The sequence below is a fragment of the Miniopterus schreibersii genome (assembly GCF_964146895.1).
Source record: "Miniopterus schreibersii genome assembly, chromosome: 7".
Lineage (NCBI taxonomy): Eukaryota > Metazoa > Chordata > Mammalia > Chiroptera > Miniopteridae > Miniopterus > Miniopterus schreibersii.
The window spans coordinates 3,987,241-4,005,898 of record NC_138108.1 but is presented as its reverse complement, the minus strand read 5'-3'; the positions used below and the strand labels follow the sequence as shown (position 1 = coordinate 4,005,898).

At 59.9% G+C, this 18,658-nt stretch overlaps 1 protein-coding gene across 1 annotated transcript; it reads right to left on the bottom strand.

The window, feature by feature from the left end:
- Positions 1-10,238: 10,238 nt before the first annotated feature.
- ECEL1 (endothelin converting enzyme like 1) lies at positions 10,239-17,392 on the bottom strand. Its single transcript, XM_081142513.1, has 17 exons — positions 16,511-17,392; positions 15,878-15,946; positions 15,663-15,773; positions 15,496-15,588; positions 15,223-15,347; positions 14,327-14,549; positions 13,732-13,830; positions 13,426-13,500; positions 13,159-13,262; positions 12,838-12,896; positions 12,717-12,768; positions 12,111-12,178; positions 11,815-11,939; positions 11,490-11,555; positions 11,036-11,131; positions 10,782-10,858; positions 10,239-10,657 (listed from the first exon to the last, which is right to left on the bottom strand). The coding sequence occupies exons 1-17, from the start codon at positions 17,294-17,296 to the stop codon at positions 10,558-10,560; spliced, it is 2,328 nt and encodes a 775-aa protein (XP_080998639.1). The 5' UTR covers positions 17,297-17,392; the 3' UTR covers positions 10,239-10,557.
- Between the last annotated feature and the right edge of the window lie 1,266 nt (positions 17,393-18,658).

The window sequence follows — 18,658 nt, the reverse complement described above, 5'->3', positions numbered from 1 at the left end:
TCCCGAACATCTCATTCAGACGGCAGCCCAGCCCCTGAGAGTCAAAGGGCTTTAATCTGATCAGTATTTTTGCTTTCTCAGAGGCAGCCTGTAGTTCGGCTCCCCAGTCCCATGTATTCCTTTTCTTTTTTTTTTAAATCCTCACTCAAGGATATTTTTTCCATTGCTTTTCAGAGAGGGAAAGGGGGAGAGAGAGAGAGAGAGGGAAACACCGTTGTGAGAGACACATCAATTGGTCGCCTCCCATACACGGGGGCTGGGGGTCTAGCCCGCAGCTGAGGTACGTGCCCTTGGCAGGAATTGAACCCAGGACCCTTCAGTCCTTGGGCCAACGCTCTAACCACTGAGCAAACCAGCTCGGGCCCATATATTTCCTTTCTTGACTAGGCATTGCACTCAATGTAGTTCTCCAGTAATTCCCACAAAATTACTGGACCTCTTCAACATTTTTTCTATGGAATAGGAGTGTACTTTGCCTGTGACAGTCTCGGGGACAGCATAGCATGGCTCTTCCCCGACCACATGACGCCCAAACACTTTACTGCGGTGCCTGGACCTTGAACTGTCTGTGGACTCACTGCCCATCCTCTGTGCTGTGGGCGGTGCAGCAAAGCTCAGGGTTTTCTTAGCAGAGGCAAACCGCAGAGCCTAGCATCGGGCCATCAGTATAATTCACAGGGCGGGAAGGGAAACAGCCACCAGTCCTGCCCTGAGGTGGCGCTATGTGAGTAACCTTGGGGGTTATCTGGAAGGTCCCCTGTCGCCCTTCCCGGGTAAAAGGAAATTGCTCTTGGGGCTCCGTAGCCAGGGGGATGCTAAAGCGGGCATTGGCCGGGCCCACTGCCGCATGAACCACCGTTAGCCAGCCTCGGATAGCGTGGCCGTGTTGGGCACAGTTCCCCGTCACCCGCTGTCCTTCCCCAAGGCTGCCTGGCTTTTCTCCCGGCCACCCTGGACTGGTGAAGACACTGTGTTCAGGGCACTCAGCGCCCATACGGTGGAGCTCTTGAGTAGTTTCCCCCGTTCCATTGCTTCCTCAGGGTGGCGGGGATTGACCATCGCCACTCTGGGGGGGATTCACTGGCTCTCGGGGGGCACTGGCTCTCGGTACTGATTCGGTGACTCGCACCCAGAGGCGGAATCTTCCAGTAGGGGCTGTGGGGTCGGCCTTGCAGAATGTCACTACCCGGTATGCCCCCAGGACCCGGGAGGTGAGGACCTCGTCCTCCCAAAGGGGAGAGCGCCGCTTTGCAGAACCGGGGGGTCCTCCTCGTTGCCGCCCGGCTTCTGCAGGTTGGTAGCCCTGCGCCCCCAGCCCGTTCGGGTGGCCGTGCATTCAGCACCGGCGTCAACCAAAGCAGTTACCCTTTGCGCATTTCTGGGGGACCAGTGATGGGTGAGGTGAGTTCTGTGAGGCCTCCAGTCACCCCCTGTGGGCCTTGCCCGAGGCTGATCTTCGCTTTGGTCCTATACTGCGGGGGAGGCACCCAACCGGAGTGGAATGAACCCCGCAGGGCTCCTCCTGCGCGGGGCGATGCGCCCGAGGCCGCAGCTGCAACGCTTTCTTCGAATCAAAGGTCAGATGCGCGAGGTGTGTCCTCTGCGTCCCGCTTTTATTATCGCCTGGGACAAACTAAGGTGGGTAAACGATGGCAGTAAATGAAACAAAGAGGCCACGGGAAACCCAGGCCACTCGCTTCCCGTCCCGAGCAAACCCCGCAGGTTTCCGCTCTCCCCCGCCACCGGGCGCAGCTGGGGCAGGTGGCCTGGCGTGGGGACGTGCTCTCCTCGCTGCAAGTGTGTTTTCTGGACGGGCCGAAGCCTTCCCTGCCACAGGGCCGCTGCCCGCCGGGCGACAAAGAAACTGCCAGAAAGTGTGTCCCCCGCGGGGGCTGCCTTCGCAGTCCCTAGTGATGGAGGCGCCCGTGTCACAGCCATCTGTGAGCCCTGCTGGACCGCCCCGCAAACTCCCCGGGATTGTCACGGACCCTGTCACCCTCAGCTACCGGGCGAGGTCGAGAGAGCTAATGAAAAACTGGGTTCAAGAAGAAGTAATTCCACGGGACTGAATGAACTGACGAGGACGGTTACAATTTTATGACTTTTCGTTTGAAACATTGCTGGTTCTTTAATTTTTGTTTTTCCAGATACAAGGAAACCTTTTCTCTTAAACTAAGACTTATAGGAGTTTGGTGAGTTACAGCTTTGTAAACAGAATCGAAACACTTCTCTTTTCTTTCTACTTAATCCCTCCAGAATTCAGAAACTCTGTATTTTTATTTTCATGGAAATGTTGTTATCTGCATAAGTTCAATAAGAGTTCTGTTGCCCTGGCCGGGTAGCTCAGCTGGTTAGAGCATCACCCCAATATGCCAGGGTTTCGGGTTCAACCCCCGGTGGGCACATACAGGAATCAGCCATGAATGCATAAATAAGTGGAGAAACACATTGATCTCTCTGTCTCTCCCTCCCTCCCTTCCTCTCTCTCTAAAATCAATCGATAAATAAAGATTAAAATAAAAAAAGAGGTTTTTTCTTGTAATGGGACACAATTGGAAGCTGGTTGTATTACCAAGGCTTTGACTGGAATGTCATATTTGAGAGACACACACATAGACTTAGATATGACCAGACACCTTTAAGGATGTAAGATCGACTTAGGGAAGCCAATAGAATCCTTGGAAATGTTGGCCTGGTAACCTTGCCTGACTGAAGCAGCCTTACCAACGAGGAAAGAAGGTCACTTCTTGGCAGGTGAAGGAGTCTCAAGGTATTTCAGGGACATCGAGGAAAGAGGAACTCACCCAAAACTGAAGGTGTTGCAGGCGGAGTCGGAGGTGACTCCCTGTCACCAGGGGCCTTTAAAGTTCAGCCAGGAGGTTCCTTATAAAAAATCCCAGCAAAGCAGAGATTTAAAAGATCCTATGTGATCAATTGCTATTCTTGTTGTATGTATACACATAACAGACCAAGTTTATTAAAACGACATTATTTTAAACCAATTAGTCCTCACTTGGCTATCTTTGATAAGAACAGGGGTGGTTTTAGAGAGAAACTTATGTTCCAGTAAAGCACTTTTGTGGATAGTAGATTCCAGTGCTGTGCATTGCCTTTCGAGGTTTTGTTCTCACCTGTAAACTGGACTGGATCCTGGTTTCCTCCAGTGTCTGGCTGTGACTCCCCAAGTCACGTTGCCAACATTTCTCCCATCTTTGACTGGGACTGACGGAGAACCAAAACCACCCTCGCCCAAAGCCATGCGAGCTGAAGTGGGAGAATTTGATATAAACTCGGAGAAATCACAGCAGCTCGTACACGGACACTCTTCACGCCTGTGGCAGAAAGATCACCAGAGGTGTTCCAAATGCAAACCGGGGAGTCTACCAGCCCCTCACTGCCTGCCTTCACTCCTCCTGAAGGTGATTCCAGCCAGGCATCTAGAAATCTGCCCGCCCGCCTTCAGAACTCAGATACCAGCGTGATAGCCTGCTCCAGCCATTAAGCACTGTTTCTCTTTTGTTTCCACTGAGATGCCTCTTACTCAGTACCTGAGTGCTTGTACCATAGGCCTATCTTTGGGGACAACACCGTCGAATTGAACTGACCTGTTCTTAAGACAGACTGGTTTAATGAAATATGGAGCAAGCTATCAACCCAACTTCTGGACCATGAGACTTCTCAAGAAGTTTCAAAGGCAGGACTCATGGGTTCAGAACAGGCTCGCTAAGATGTGCCACTAGGGCGTGGGAATTATGTGGACCTGAAGGCAACCAAGACCTTGAGGGCTCTTGAGAAACTTCCTTCTCCCTTAAAGAATTTTAATTAGGGGCCTTGCCCATAATAAGAGTTATCATCAGAAATAACATTTTATGACCTATCTATAGGGCAGGGCAAATTTCTAATCACCAAATACCTGTTCTCCTATCGTCCTGCAATGACCTTCCTCCCCTCCCCAGGCACCTGACCTCATCCCTAGGTCAAAGTGTCATAGCTTCGTGTTCCTTTTCTGTCTCTGAACCTCCTGTGTCTCTGGGTCTCTGACTCTCATGCATGTGGGGTTCCCATCTGTATGTATGTAATTAAATTTGGTCATTTTTCTCTTGTTAATCTGACTCACATCTATTTGATTATTAGATGAGCCAAAGAGCCTAGAAGGGGGAGTTTCTTCCTCCCCCATTTTACCAAGTATCATAAAGGCTTCAAAGGCACTAGGACAATCTTGGTTTATAAAGTTAATGCCACAGCCCAGCCAGGCGTGGCTCAGCGGTTGAGCGTCGACCTGGGATCCAGGCGATCGGGGTTCGATTCCTGTTCAGGGCATATGCCCGGGTTGCGGGCTTGATCAATGCCTCTCTCATCATTGATATTTCTGCCTCTCTCTCCCTCTCCTTTCCTCTCTCTGAAATCAATAAAGATATATTTTAAAAAATAATTTAAAAAATAAAGTTATTTTCACAGATGGGTCCTACAGCATTTTTTAAAAATCCTCACCTGAAGATGTCTTTCATTGATTCTACAGAGAGAAGAAGGGAGAGGGAGAGAGAGGGAGAAACATCGATGTGAGAGAGAAACATCGATCTGTTACCCCACACATGAACCCCAACTATGGATCGAAACCGCAACCCTTTGGTGCACAGGAGGATGAGCCACATCGGCCAAGGCCCCAACAGTATTCTATGGGCCGCTGAGGCTTCTTGCCCTTTCCTGCGATGCCGTGACTGGGCACAGGCCCCTGGGCGAGCTTTGCAGGTGCTGCTAGCTCTGTTCGTTTTCTTCCTCCAGAATCCTTTAAAATAAAAAAATCCTTTCTGAGTAACTGTTCCATCGAAGGGTACACTCACACTGTTTCCCCAAATGACATTGTTTTTATTAAGCAAGACATTTACTGTTGAGAATATATCTTCTCTGCTGTCTCTCTCTTTTAGTGGTTCATGAAAAACAAAAGTGGTTTGTGGATTTCATTACAGGAACAGAATTCAGCAAATACCTTAAGCTGAGATGTGCTAGAAACATCTGTACTTTCAGCCAACTGTACATAGCGAGCCTCCCACACTGGGTAATTGGCTCCAACGTTTCCTCCTAATCTACGGCAGTGTTTCCTCTACATCTTCCAGCCATATTTGCTGACAAAGAAATGCCTTTCGCTTTGCCGACAGATCGTTCTCTGTTCATTGTTTCCGCCGTGTTTACTGCAGCGGGAAGAATAGGCCCTGGTGGTAGTTGTTTTTTGTCTTCTGCTATTATGTAAGAAACTTTCAGAGAGCTTTCCAAATATTTATCATGGCCTAGGGAAACATCAAGAAGGACCGGCCGAACAGCGCGCAGCCTTAAACATCGCAGGGAAAGGTTCGGGGCTCCCTCTCGCTTATTTTTGTTGTTCTTGCTAATCCCCACCGGAGGGTATTTTTTCCATTGGTTTTTAGAAAGAGCGGAAGGTGGGGGGAGAGAGAGAGAGAGAGAGAAACGTGGATATGAGAGGGACACATGGATTGGTTGCCTGCCGCACTCACCCTGACCTGGGCTGGAGATTGAACCTGCGACCCAGGTACGTGCCCTTGACCAGGATCAAACCCGCGACCCTTTGGTGTGCGGGCTGACGCTCCAGCCACTGAGCCACATGGCCAGGGCTGAAAGCTTACTATTTAAATGCCTTGAGCACCAGGAGGATTCTGTGTTGTCACTGACTAATATCTCAAGGCACAAGGCACCCGGGCAAGCTTCCCCAGCGACAATGGGGTGGGGTACCTCAAACAGCTGTGTTTTGTTTATATATATATATTTGGGGCTAACGTCTCATCAGGTCTGTTCCAGGGTGGTGCTGGGCATGTATCAGGAGGAGGGAAGGCTCTCAGCGGCTGCCTCTGTGGTGGTTCACCTGGGTGTGGTTTACTGGTATTATCTGCAGTTTCTTTACAGGAATATTTTGTGAGCCACTTGATCGTTTAAGAGGATTAGTTTGTTTAAAATTAGATCATATAACCCGTAAATCCATGTAGACAGGTAGACTGACGTCTAACACATCGCAATCCACTGAGAGTGAGCAAATGGGGACCTGGTGCGGCACCCACAACCCCTTCCCCCAGGACACCCGAGAACCACGTTGGGGGGGGTGCCAGGCTGACAGGCCAAGGTGCCAGCGTGGAGCTAGATTTCTTAAAAATATGCTTTTACTGATTTTATGGAGAGAAGAAGGGAGAGGGAGAGAGAGACAGGAACATCAATGATGAGAGAGTCATGGGTCGCCTGCCTCCTGCGCGCCCCCTCCTGGGGATCAAGCCCGCAACCCGGGCACGCGCCCTGACTGGGAATCAACCAGCGGCCTCTTGGTGCCTGGGCAGATGCTCAACCAACTGAGCAGCGCTGATTCCCTCCCACCTCAGCGTGCCCCCCCAGGGCTGTGGCGAGGCTGCAGACGAGGTGAAGCGTGGAGATCCCGGGACACAGTAGGCACCCAGGAGGACCCGTGTCCCTTCCACCAGGACTCTGAGATCCCGAGGGGAGACCAGAGGTGCTTGGCCGGGACCAGACTCAGACCAAGCAACTCCCTGCAGAGCCCGGGCCGGCCTCTAGAGGGCGCCGCAGGTCCAGTCGCAGCTGCGCCGGGAGCACCGGGAGCCCTGGCCCAGCACCCAGCCCTGAAGCTCCCGACGGGTAGAAGCAGGCCCACTGCCTCACAGGCTCTAGGGACAGGGCATGCTAGCCGTGCCTTGTCCTGACGATGGGGCTGACATTACCATCTGACGCCATCACGCCCCTGGTTCCAGAAACAGGCCTCCCCACCTGCTCAGCATATGTGCGACAGGCCTTGCCCGGTCCCGAAGTGTGAGGCCACCGCCTGCCCCCAGCGGGAGGCGTCCGGCCCTGGCGGCCTGTTCTGTCCCTTTGCTCCCTGGATTCGCAAGTTCCTGGGCATCAATCAGCACAGCGCCCCCTCCCTGCAGGCCGGGGCTCCTCGGTGAGAGGGACAGTAGCCCCCTGGGCCCCCTCCACACGGGTCCCTGCCAGCGCCCCTACAACGGTTTGGTCCTGCAGGAAGGTGGGAGAGTTTTATTATTTATGCAAAGAATGGGCAAGGAGCGATGCGGCTTAGCAGCACCACGCAACAGCGGCTGGGGGATCTGAGCTGCCCGCTGGCCCGGGGGAGCCACCTGAGCCGCTGCCAGAGGCTTCTGGGCCCTGGGTGGCAGCTGAGGTAGGGAGCCAGGTACTGCCTCATCCCCTGGACCAGATGAGCTCATGCTGGACACCAGCCCACCACGGGAGCCGCTGAAAGGGACCTGGACCCGAGGGACAAACAGCGTGCTGGGCACCTTGCACCCTACGCCCGGTGGCAGGGAGGGCGGGAGAAAGCTGCACGGAGAGGGAGGAATTCATGGGGCCCACGTATTTCTGCTACAGCAGAGCACCCCTGTGGAAGAGGGACGTGAACCCACAACAGAGTGGGGCACACCCCACTGGCAGCGGGGGCACCATGGCCAGGGGAACACCTGGGGCAGAGCCTCAAAGACGGGCTGAAACAATCAAGGGCTGGGACCTTCAACACAGGGAGCTACAGCCCATGTTATGTGAACTGACTGCAGGTAGGAAAAGCCGGGTGCTGGGCCTGGAGGGGGTCTTCAGGCCACAGGAAGAGGGGTCACAGGGCAGGGATCCCGCCAGGACTCCAGGAAAGGCCAGGCCAAGGCACAGGGAGTGTTCCCCAAAGGGAGGGGCCTGGGGACGTGGAGTGCTTGCCGGGGTGACCCAGGGACAGAGCTGCAGAGGAGCGCGGCTCCTTAGAACAGGTGGAGTACGTGCCAAGGTCCTGCCCAGGGATGTGCGGTCAAATGTGTGGCCTGCGCAGTGGAGAGTGAGGTTCGGGAGAAAGGCTTCCTTTTGGGGGACAGCACAGAGGCAACCACACTGGGGTGGGGGCAGAAACTGGAATCTGGGCTCCACTGAACTGGTTAGAAAGGCCTGGGGCTCAGGGCTGCTCTGGCGATCCCCTCAGCCCCTTCCTGGGTGCCCCAGAAACCCCAGGTTGCTGACACCCACCTCTCCTCTGAGACTCTAGGCAAGGAAACTGGGGCACAAGTTTGCCTCTACAGCTGGCTTAGAACCCTCCCCAAATCTGTACAGAGCTGGTACTCACAGGGCTGGTACTCACAGGGCACCCCGGCTGAGGGTGATCCCATCCTTGGCCCTGAGGACTCAGAGTTGGGCAGGGGTGAGGGGCTGGGGGCTCTACCACAGGTGAGTGTGCCCCTCACCCGCACCCCCAGGTCTGCTGATGACTCTCCAGGTGCAGACAGTGAGTCATTTGTCAAGGTCACCCCACAGTGGCCCCTGGGCTCATGGCTGTGGCTGGCTGAAGCGGGGCCGAGATGGGGAACCTTGAGGCACAGGGCACACAGGTGCCGCTGGGAAGCTTAAGTGCGGCTGTAAACCAGCCAGCTCCTTATTTTCCTGCTATTAAACGCGCAGCTGAGGGCTGCTTTCCGTCATCCTGCGCTGAGGACACCTGTGCATGGGAGCCCGGCCTGCCCTCCGGGGGGTGGACGCAGCCGGCTCGTCCACAGCTGCCCCAGCCTCTGGACTCCCCCATCACCCAGGTGCTGCTCCTCACTTAAGAGAGAAACTGAGGCCATGGGCAGCAATGCCGTTTGCTCACCTCTTCCACCCATCAGCGAGCCCTCAGTGCAGCTGTGAGTCCGGGGCCTGGCAGGCAGCGCAGTGGCCGGTGTCTGCCGGGTGCATGTTTCCTAACAGGACACGCTGAGAGCTGATGCTGAATGTGGCAGCCAAGACGCACCCGTCAGCTGACATTAGCAGTGTGGCCTCGGAAAGGGCACGTGACCCCCTCAGTTTCCCCATCTGTTAAAGGGGCTGTCCCTGCCGCTATCTGCCTCACTGAGTCCTCTCCCAGGGCTCCTGGGCCCACCTTTCCCTATGGTGGGAACTTGGGGAGCCCAGGGTTGGGGCAAGAGGGCTAGGCCTGGGGATCCCAGTTCCAGCCAGGATCCCAGGCCAGAGGGTTGGGTGGGTTTGGGGGCTGAGAGGGTCCCAGACACCAGGCCCCAGTGAATGGGTGGCACGTGGAGGTAGGGAGGGAGCTGTTCTGCCCCAGCTGCCTGAGGACAGTGACATTTATGTGCTCTGCCCAGGGGGAAAGGAGCTTCAAGAGGAAACCAAGGGAGGCTCATATCAGCACCTCCAAATGGCCCGCCCCCTGTAGGCTCTACCTCCACCCTTGGAAGGCAGCTCGGAGCAGGGCTCCCTGCCCTGGACTGTTGGTGTGGCTTCTGCGGTCTTTCCCGAAGAAGAGCCCCTGCCCCTTGGGGAACTCGAAGCTCCCGTGGGGCCTGTCTCTTTTCCGGGGAACCCGCCCACCCCACCCCAGCCCAGCCCAGCCCACCCCACTCCACTCGGGCTCCATGGGCCGTGGCCGATGCATTTTCTGTCTCTCACTCCCCAAGGCTGGTGTGCCTGAGGCTTTTTAAACTTTGCTCAAGGCTGTGAGGGGAACAGACATTCTCTGAGCATGTGACAGGAACTGGGTTGGCGAGGCAAGCCCCGCTTTGGTGGAAGATGGGGACAAGCACACCCGAAAGTGTTCAGGGAGGGGCCGAGCCCTCTAGCCCAGCCCTGAAGTAAAAGAAGCAGACCTGAAGAGGAAGGGGAGGTGGCCTGTGAACCCATCACTGCAGATGCCTGGGGTGACCCAGCAGGGCTGCCCCATAGGAGGGTCCTCCAGCTCCCTGTCCTCCCACCACCACAGGCTGCACTTCCGCCTCCCCCTCCACTCCAGGCTGGAGGGGTGGCCTCCATGTCACATGGGCCGGTCCCCCACCTCTGTGTAAGTGTGAGTCAGGGTTCCCCAAGGCCAGGGATTGCTGACTGGCTGAGGGACCCTGCAGAAAGTCCTCCAGGGGGAGCCGGCGAGGCACCACCCTGGACTCTCAGGGGACTTGAGTCCAGCATCACACTGGGGTATAGGTCACTGGGCTGGATATCTGGCACCCACGAGGCTGAGCTGGGGCACCCCTAGAACAAGGCAGGAGCCTAGGCAGGACTTGGGAGGGAGGAATGGGTGGCTGGTGAAAAAGAAGAGCCTGGGGAGGCAGGACAGAGGCAGCTCAGCCAAGGTCACCAGGAGGAGACAAGGTCTCTAAGGTCCCAGTGATGCTAAGAGCCTGAACCTCCTCCCAGAGGGTCCCCCGAGCCCCACCTTCTCCGGCGGCCCCTGAAGAGGCTGAGGTGACAGTGCAGCAGCTTTATTAACCAGACATAGCAGCAAGAACACAGCAAAGTGGGGCCTGGACAGTCCAGCCCGGCCACAGGCTCTGGCTGCCTACAGTCAAGTCTGGGGACCCCAGCATCTCTCCCCTAGCCTTCCTGAAGCCCAACTTCATCCCTGTTCTGGGTCATCCCTGAAATAAGGGACAATAGGGGGGCAGATCCTGGAGGGGCTGGGAAGGCAGGTGGCACCCAGATAGGGGCCAGTGCCGGGTCCAGCGGCCGGCAGGAGGCAATTCGTGCAGGAGGCAGGGGCGTGCAGGTGGGTGGGGAGCAGCCAGCTCACCACACAGAGCACTTGTGAGCAGGGTTCATGGGCGAGTCTTTGGGGCAATGGAAGGCCCGGCCAAACTCCTCGAACTGGGACACGCTGCCCAGCACCCTGGGGTGGGAGGAGAGACCCATAAAGTGTAGGTCCCAGCATACCCCAGCTGTCCCTTCCCACTCGTACCTGCTTCTGTCCCAGACACAAGGAGGGGTGAGGCCTAGGCAGGCGGTGGCCATACCTGTAGTGCTCAGGTGCGTGCTTGTCAGTCAGCACCTGCAGGTAGATGGACTGGGAACGCCGTTTGATGCACCAGTTCTGGGCCAGGGATGGGGGTGCAGGGGAGCAGAGTGGGAGATGAGACCAGGCGTCCACTGCCCAAGCCCTGCAACACCCCTTCCCACAACCCCCAGCACACTGGGCCTTAAACTCCCATCAGAACCCACAGGGCCTTTGCCCCACCCCTGACCCCCTACCAACCCCCACATGGCCCACCTGGGCAAAGGCAATGAAGAAGAGCTGGTTGTGTGTGTACTTGAGCCGGTGTAGTGGGTGCTCTGGGCCGTGCTCCCGCACCCACTTCTGATAGGCCTGGGGGTGCAGAGCATGGAGCTGTGGTGCCCAAATGGGGCAACCTCACTCACCCTCCACCCACATCCAGCACTCTGAGCCCCCAGCTCCCTGCCTTCCACACTCTCCAAGCTGTGCTCCCTCCCAGGAAGGCTAACCCCAGACAGACGCCACCCTCTCCAGGCAGCCCTCCCTCCTCTCGGAATGTGGGGCCTGGGAGTCCCTCCTTTTCCTGAGGACCCCATGTCTGGCACAGGCCCCACCCCCTAGGCCAGAGGGCAGCAGGACAGCCAGGAAGAGATGCCTACATCTCCGGTTGAGTGCCCATCAGCCCCCACCCTTCCCCTGAAGGGATGAAGGGCCAGGCCCGGCAGCTCACATAGTAGGCCAGCTTGAGGCCGCCCATGTCTGCGATGTTCTCGCCGAGTGTGTGCTTCCCATTCACCTGCCAAGAAAGGAAAAGATAAGAGGCTGCTCAGGCCTTGCACCCTGGGCCCCTGCCCACCCCCACCCCTGCCCTGTCCTCCCCTTTCCCAGAGGGTTTGGGAGGGACTCCAATGTGTGCCCCGTGACCCTTGTGAGTGTACACACACCCCTGGGTATGTGTCAGGGCCTGCACAGGGTTTGTTCGGGCACATGTGTGTGCACGTGTGTGCACACTCCTGGTCTGTGCTGAGCCGGGCCGAGGGAGCCAGGGGTCTCACCCGCTGGTTGTAGACAGTGAAGTTGTCATAAAGGTGGACGATGCACTCGGCCTTGTGCAGGAAGCGGCTGTAGGAGGCCTCTGTCCACCAGTGCAGCAGGTTGCCCAAGCGGTCGTACTGGCCCCCTGCGGGGACCGGGCAGGGTGGGCTGAGACTGACCCTCACCCCCAGAGCCTGGGCTGGGTACTGAGTCCCTCCCCTCACCCGCTGGCCAATGAGGTCAGAAGGGCCCTGTGGGGTCTCAATCAGCCCATCACCACCCTGCCCCCACTATCCCCTCAACCCACAGGCCTCACCCCAGTCGTCGTAGCCGTGGGTCAGCTCGTGTCCGATGATGGTGCCAATGCCCCCGTAGTTCAGAGACCTGGGCCCAGGGCAGCAGCGTCAGGCACCACCTGTGTTCTGAAGCTCCTGGCTGCTGCCCAGGCCCCGGGAGGCCCTGGCCAGGCTAGGAGGTGACCCAGGGAGGCCACGGTGGTGCCTGCACGGTGCCGGGGCACTCCTGCCTCAACTTCCTTGCAGGATGTGTAAAAGGGTCCACTGACACCTGAGCACCTGCCCCTTAGGGAATAACACCTCACAGAGCTGGGTGGGGGGAGGAGACAGGGCTGAAGGGAAGGAGGGAAACTGAAGCACCCTACACGGGCATGTGCCTTTTCCTCATCACTAGGGTCACTCCACCTTTGAAATACCTAATGAAACCTCTGACTAGGTAAGGGGAGCTTAGGACATTAACAAGAAAGAAAAAACCCTACACATTTCCGTAAATAACCAAGGATGAAGTAGGACTATGGAGACCCAGGGTCCGCCGATGTCATGGTGCCTGGACCCAGCCCGGGTTGGGAGCGGTCTGGGCAGCCCCCCCCCCCCACCTGGAAGACAAGGCCAGGCTCTGTACTCACTGTGGGAAGTCCGGGTCATACAGGGTGGGCTGCAGGATACCAGCAGGAAACACTACAGGGAGGGTGTGGTCAGCAGGGGGCCTGCCCCCAAGCCCCGCCCCTTTCAGGACGCGCCCCTTACCCATCTGGTTCTTGTTGGGTAGATAGTAGGCATTGAGCGCCTGCGGAGGAAGCAACCACCTGTGGAGGAACCCCGAGGTCAGCTAGGGTAGGGGGAGCACTCACCCCATCTCCTAGCCTACAGCCGTGTCCTGGGCCTCCTTCAGGCTGCTCCCCAATGATCCCCAGCCCCGACAGCCCCCACCCAGGACCTGTACAGGCCTTGTGCCCCCCACACCAGCATGGTGTGAGGCAGTCTGCCCCACCAGCCTGCTGGTTTTGGTAAGGTGCCCTCTCCCCATGGCATCTCCCTGGTGCCCCCAGCTCTGGGCCAGGCACCCACATGGACTTGTCCACCTCCTGCCGGATCTTCTTGACCGAGAGCTGGATGCTAAAGCGGATGCTGTTTAAGATGTTCTTGAAGTAGGTCTTCTCATGGACCTCGAACTGCACAAGGGACAGACAGCACTCAGCCTCAGCGGCAGGCCGGGGGGGGGCAGACCAGCACGTGCAGGCCCCTTGCCCTCCCGAGGTCCCTCAGCTTCTGGGCCAGGCGCCTGGAGAAGCCCAGCTGAGCAGGCTGGGCAGGAGGAGGCCAGGGCAAGCCCACCTCATACTCCCTGTCCACGGCCTCGGGCTTGAGCAGGAAGTCTGGGTAGCCCACCATCACCATCATGTACTGGAGCTGTAGTCGAGAGGGCAGAGAGAGTGGGCCAGGGCCTAGGTGACAGCCCCCGCCCGCCAAGGAGAAAGCTCTAGCTCCAGCTTAAGGGCGGGGTTCAAGGATAGAGGCGAGCAAGCCGGGAGATGCCAACTCCATAAAAGGCATCTTTGTCTCTTGTTATCCCAGCCCCAGGCACACCATGGGCGCTTAATAAGTGTGGAACAAACAAATGGGAGTCGGATCCCACTTCACCTTGGCCCGAGCGGCCGCCTTGGTCTCAGCATCCATCCAGTCCAGCTCCTCCAGGCGCTGGCCCAAGATGTACTTGATGTCTTCCACCAGCTGCTGCACCTGCAGGGTCAGGGCTCGGGGCTCAAGGATCAACCCAGGAGGGCTTAGCTCTGGGCCCCCAGCACCTGGCATGAGGGGTCCCCTAATCATTCAGCACCACTTCCTAAGTTCAGGGCTGGTGCTAAGGACCAAGGGGAGACCTTAGAGATGGGGATCCAGGCTCTGCGCCCCAGACAAAAAGCTCCCAGTCTGGAAGGGGGCAAACGGCCCCAGCAACGATCACATACATCCCTAAGGCCATGCCTACTGAGCATGGCAGAGAAAGATGGGGAGGAACTTAGTGCAGAGGCTCTCCTGTGGCTGACAGATCAGGTAGGCTTCCTGAGGGAGGAGGCCTGATGAAAGCAGCCTGGAGCCTCAGAGAGGGCAGAGCCCTAAGCTGAGCCTGCTGCCCCTGGGATGTGTGAGGCTCCCCATCCTCAGATCAAGGCCATGCAAGGACTCCATGCCCAGCTCAGCACCTGCACCCCCACCCCCAAGCCCAGAGCAGCCTGACCTTGGCTTTGCTGGCAGCTGAGAAGTGCTCATGTACAAAGAGGGCACCAAGAGCCATGCCAAAGTGGCGGTTGGCCTGGCCCAGGCAGACACGGGCCAGCTCCTGGGGCTTCTCGCTCCCCTCCATCTCGCGGGCCAGCTCATGCAGAGCCTCTCGAAACGGCGGTGACAGATGCTCACTCAGGACCACCACCACACGCCACACCAGGTAGTTGTGCAGGATCCTGAGAGCCAGGTGAAGGAGCTGGGTGTCCAGATTAGGCTCACGTACTTGGGCCACCAGAGTGAACCACCCTGCCCCACCCCATACTCCCGAGCCTGGGATTGGACCTAGCACCCCCCCCAGGAGTGAGGGTCATTCCAGGCACACACAGGCAGAACCTGGAGCGGCCTAGTCAGGGAAAAGGACTGGGTCCACATACAGCATGGCCACCAAGCAGAGCACCTGATGCTGACGGGTCACCGGCAAGAACTGTTTTCTGACTTGCTATGGGGTGGGAGAGTGGGCACTTCTGGTGACTATCTGCCCCAGAGCTGGCCTTAAGAGGCCTCTGCTCCTCCCCGAGGTGGGCAGAGAGCAGGGAAGCTTTCCCCAAGGTGTCCTTGGGGTGGCAGAGCTGTGGCCACAATTGCCCTTTCTGACATCCAGACCCACTCAAGCCTCACTATCCCCAGATGAGGAAACTGCAGCTCAGGAAGCTCACAGCCCTGCTTAGGGTTCCAGAGTAGGTGAGAGAACCATGCCTAAACCTAGGGATCAGGACTCCTACTCCAGTGCTCCTCACATGCCTCCCCAGTGTGGCTCCTGCATAGAGGTGGAGGTGGGAATCAAAGCTCACCAAGAAGATCGGTCTGGGTGCAGGGGAAGGGCCTGGGGAGGGTGATTGGCAGCTGTACCTTCGGGGGGTGGAGCGGATGAGCTGGGACACCTGCTGCATGTAGTCTGTGGCCAGCAGCACCACTTCCTCATCTTCTGAGAAGTCTTCCTGGAAGATCTGGTCCAGCAGCCACTTCCACTGCAGCTGTGGGGCCATGGGTGGGAACAGTGGGGCTGGGTGTGGCAGGGACCACAGAGCACAGAGAAGGGGTCAGGGAGATAGGACAAGAGGAGGGGATGACCCAGCAGTCCTGGGATCAGCACCACCCCCACCAGGGCCGGACCACACTCACGTGGGGGGTGATCTTCTGCAGCTGTCCCAGCGTCACCTTGTTGTACATGGAGCTGAGGTCTCGACGGAGGTCATCATACTCTGACACTGTGATCTGGGGTGGAGATCAGGTTGACCCAGCCCTGCCCCATGTCCCCTGCCCTAGCCCCCGGCAGTGCCGCTGCTCACGTTGGCCAGCCGCTGCTCCAGCTGCAGGATCTCCTGGGCCTTCTGCTCCACAGCATCCGCACCCAGTAGGCTGAGCAGGCGCTCCATGAACACCCGGTATGCTGCCAGGATCTGCACCAGGATGGGGCACGTCGGGGGTGGGGTCATCGCTAGGCCCCAGTCCATCCCTCCCAGAGCCCCAGGCCTTCCGGCAACCCCACCCCATGCCCCCACACCTTCTCACTCTCCTCATCCTGAGCTAAGTACAGGGTCCTCTCTGGCAGGGTGAGCCCATCCTGGTCAATCTAGGGAGAGAGGTGGGGGGGTCAGAGGTGAGAGATCAACAAGCCAGATTCAGGCAAACTGGACTGAATTCCCACTCAAATGCCCAAACAGGCAAGACATCCATTGTCACAGCCCCAGGGGCACAAAGACACGAGCCCCTCCCTCTATCCACAGGAGAGGACCTGGAAGCCCCCCCACCCCTAGGGGTCTAGCCAGGGGAGGACCGAGGGGAGGCCCCCGCCCCCCCATCCTTCGTCCTGTAGGCCTTCCCTTTCCCCACCTGTGGGGGGCACTCGCGGGGTCCTACTGACATTTGGGGCCCCGGCATCTGGCCTGCGCCCGCCGCGCGGAACTCAAGGGCGCGCACCTCCCTCCGCGCTCTGAGCCTGCGAGGGGCGCGCGGCTCCGCTGAACCCCGCGATTGCTCGGGGGAAATGACCCGCGCTCCTCCCGCGCTCCTCCCGCGCCCTCTCCCGCGCCCTCTCCCGCGCTCCTCCCGCGCCCCTCCCCTCCCCTTCCGCACGGGTCTCGGGGACGCGCGGCCCTGCGCCCCGCCGGCGGTGCCGGGGCGCCCGGGGACTCACGCGGATGACGTAGCGCGAGGAGTTCCTGTCGTCCAGGCTGACGGTGAGCGAGAAGAGCGCGGCGGCGCTGTACACGCCCTGCGCCTTGTACAGCAGCCGGTTGAGGTCCCAGCGAGCCGCGGAGCCCGCGCGCCCGTCGGCGCCGCCCAGGTCCCAGCCCCCGCAGTCCTCGATGACCTCGAGCATGGGCCGCGCGCCCAGCCTCTCGATCTCGCGCATGTCGAGGCACGAGCGGAAGAAGGCGCGCACCTTGCGCTGCGCCGCGCCCCCCGGGCCGCCCGCCGGCCGCGCCAGCAGGCGCCGCAGGCGCTCCTCGTTCTGCTCGCCGATGGCCGCGATGGTGCCGTAGGTGAGCTTGTCGTCGGGGATGGCGTGGCGCCGCAGCCAGCCGCCGCACGCGAAGGAATAGAAGTCCTGGCACGGGTCGATGCTGGCGTCCAGGTTGGCGGCCAGGAAGCGGGCGGCGCGCGCGAAGGCCTTGCGCTCGGGGCAGCCCTCGGAGCAGGCGCCGCTGCCCGCCGCCCCCGGGCCCAGGTACTTGAGCGCCAGCATGGCGGCCAGAATGGCGCAGAGGCCCGCGGCGAACACCAGCCCCGACAGCAGGCACACCTCGCGCCGGTTCCAGCGCGGCAGCCCGGCCCGCGCCCCGGGGGCGCCGCGCCCCGCGCCCAGCGGGAAGCCAGGGGGCAGCGAGGCCCCGCGCGCGCCCCCGGAGCCGCACCGGCTCACATACTTGACCTCCTGGAACTCGTCGTAGTGCGCAGTCATCGAGTACGGGGCCTCCATGGCGCGGCGGGCACCGCCCCGCGGCCCCGGGCGATCTCCGCTACAGGACGCGCCCGGCCGCCGGCCTCCCGTCGGGCCTCCGCATGGGCCCCCGGGCCGCAGCTGCGGGAAGGGAAGACGCGGGCTTAGAGAGGCACTGGGGCGGGACGAAAAGGGGTGCAGGCCCGGGTCCGGAGGCTGGTGGTTACCCGACTCCCCAACAGCGAGCAGGCCTGGCGCCTGGCCGCCCTGCGCCACTGGGAGGGTGAGGGAGGGGAAGGCTCGGAGTGGCCGCCCCTCCCGCCCGCGCGGTGCCGTCCGTCCGTCCGTCCGCGGACCTGTCTCCCCTCTTTCCCTGAACACCTACGCCCGTCGCAGATTTGGGAGGCCCCTGGTGGAAAGCTGGGAGCACCTGGCACGGGGCCTGGCACGTAGTAGGCCTTCAATAAAAGGCTGTTTCTCTTCCCTTTGCCTTTCTAGTCCACGACCTGCTACGCTACAGCCAAGGCCGGGGGGGGGGGGGAGCGGAGGCTGGAGAAAGGAGGTGCGGTCATAGCGCGTCTATGCGGACCCCGAAGCCGCCTTCGCCTCCGGCTTGGGCTCAAACGTTCAAGAAAGCGGCTAAAAAGACAAACTCTGCCCTGGCGGATGTCAGCAGGGCCACCCCCGGCCCTGTCTCCTTCTGTTCAATAGACAGAATGCCCACGAGCCCCTTTTCCAAGGGTCGCACGCCGCCCGGCCCGGGGAGGAGAGGAGCCCCCGACGGCCCGAAGCACCCGCACCCAGTGCCGACCCCCGCCTCCCCCGCCCCGCCCTGGGCTACTCCCGGCGTCAACAGGTTCTCCCTGGGACCCAAACTTGGGCGAAGTTTCACCCCTGGCGCGGAGGAGGCCGGCTCCGCGCGCCCGCAGCTCGGGGCGCTGAGTCTCCCGCGCGGCGCCGCGCAGCCCGCGGAGCCAGAGCGCAGAGCCCCGGAGCCGCGCCGCAGCCGGAGCCGGAGCCGGAGCCGGAGCCGGAGCCGCGGGGCGCAGACAAAGCCTCGAGGCTCCGGCGGCGGCGGCGCTGCGCTGGTGGCCGCGGCAGCAGAGGACTTGGGTGCCACTTACCCATCAGGTGCGCGCCCGAACACGGCGGGTGGAGCCCGAGCCGGAGCCCGAGCCCGAGCCCGAGCCCGAGCCGGAGCCGGAGCCCGACCGGAGCGGGGCTGGCGGTGGCTCGCTCCGTGCGCCCGCCGCCTCCTCTGCAGCCGCGCCGCCCGCCGGCCCCGAGGGAGGGGGCGCGCCGGCGGCTCCACCCTCCTCCGCCGCCCCCCTCGCCCCCCTCCTCCCTCCTGCCTCCATCCCGGCTACTTGGCAGCTGGAGGCAGCTCGCGGGCGGGGACCG

Bases quoted from the DNA above. Each gene is read 5' to 3' on its own strand.
- ECEL1 (XM_081142513.1), bottom strand. From the start codon at position 17,296: ATGGAGGCCCCGTACTCGATGACTGCGCACTACGACGAGTTCCAGGAG. The intron at 15,947-16,510 runs GTGAGTCCCCGG...CTCTCTCCCTAG, and splicing joins CCTCGCGCTACGTCATCCGC to ATTGACCAGGATGGGCTCAC. The intron at 13,831-14,326 runs GTCAGGCTGCTC...CTGACCCTGCAG, and splicing joins CAGCTGCCAGCAAAGCCAAG to GTGCAGCAGCTGGTGGAAGA.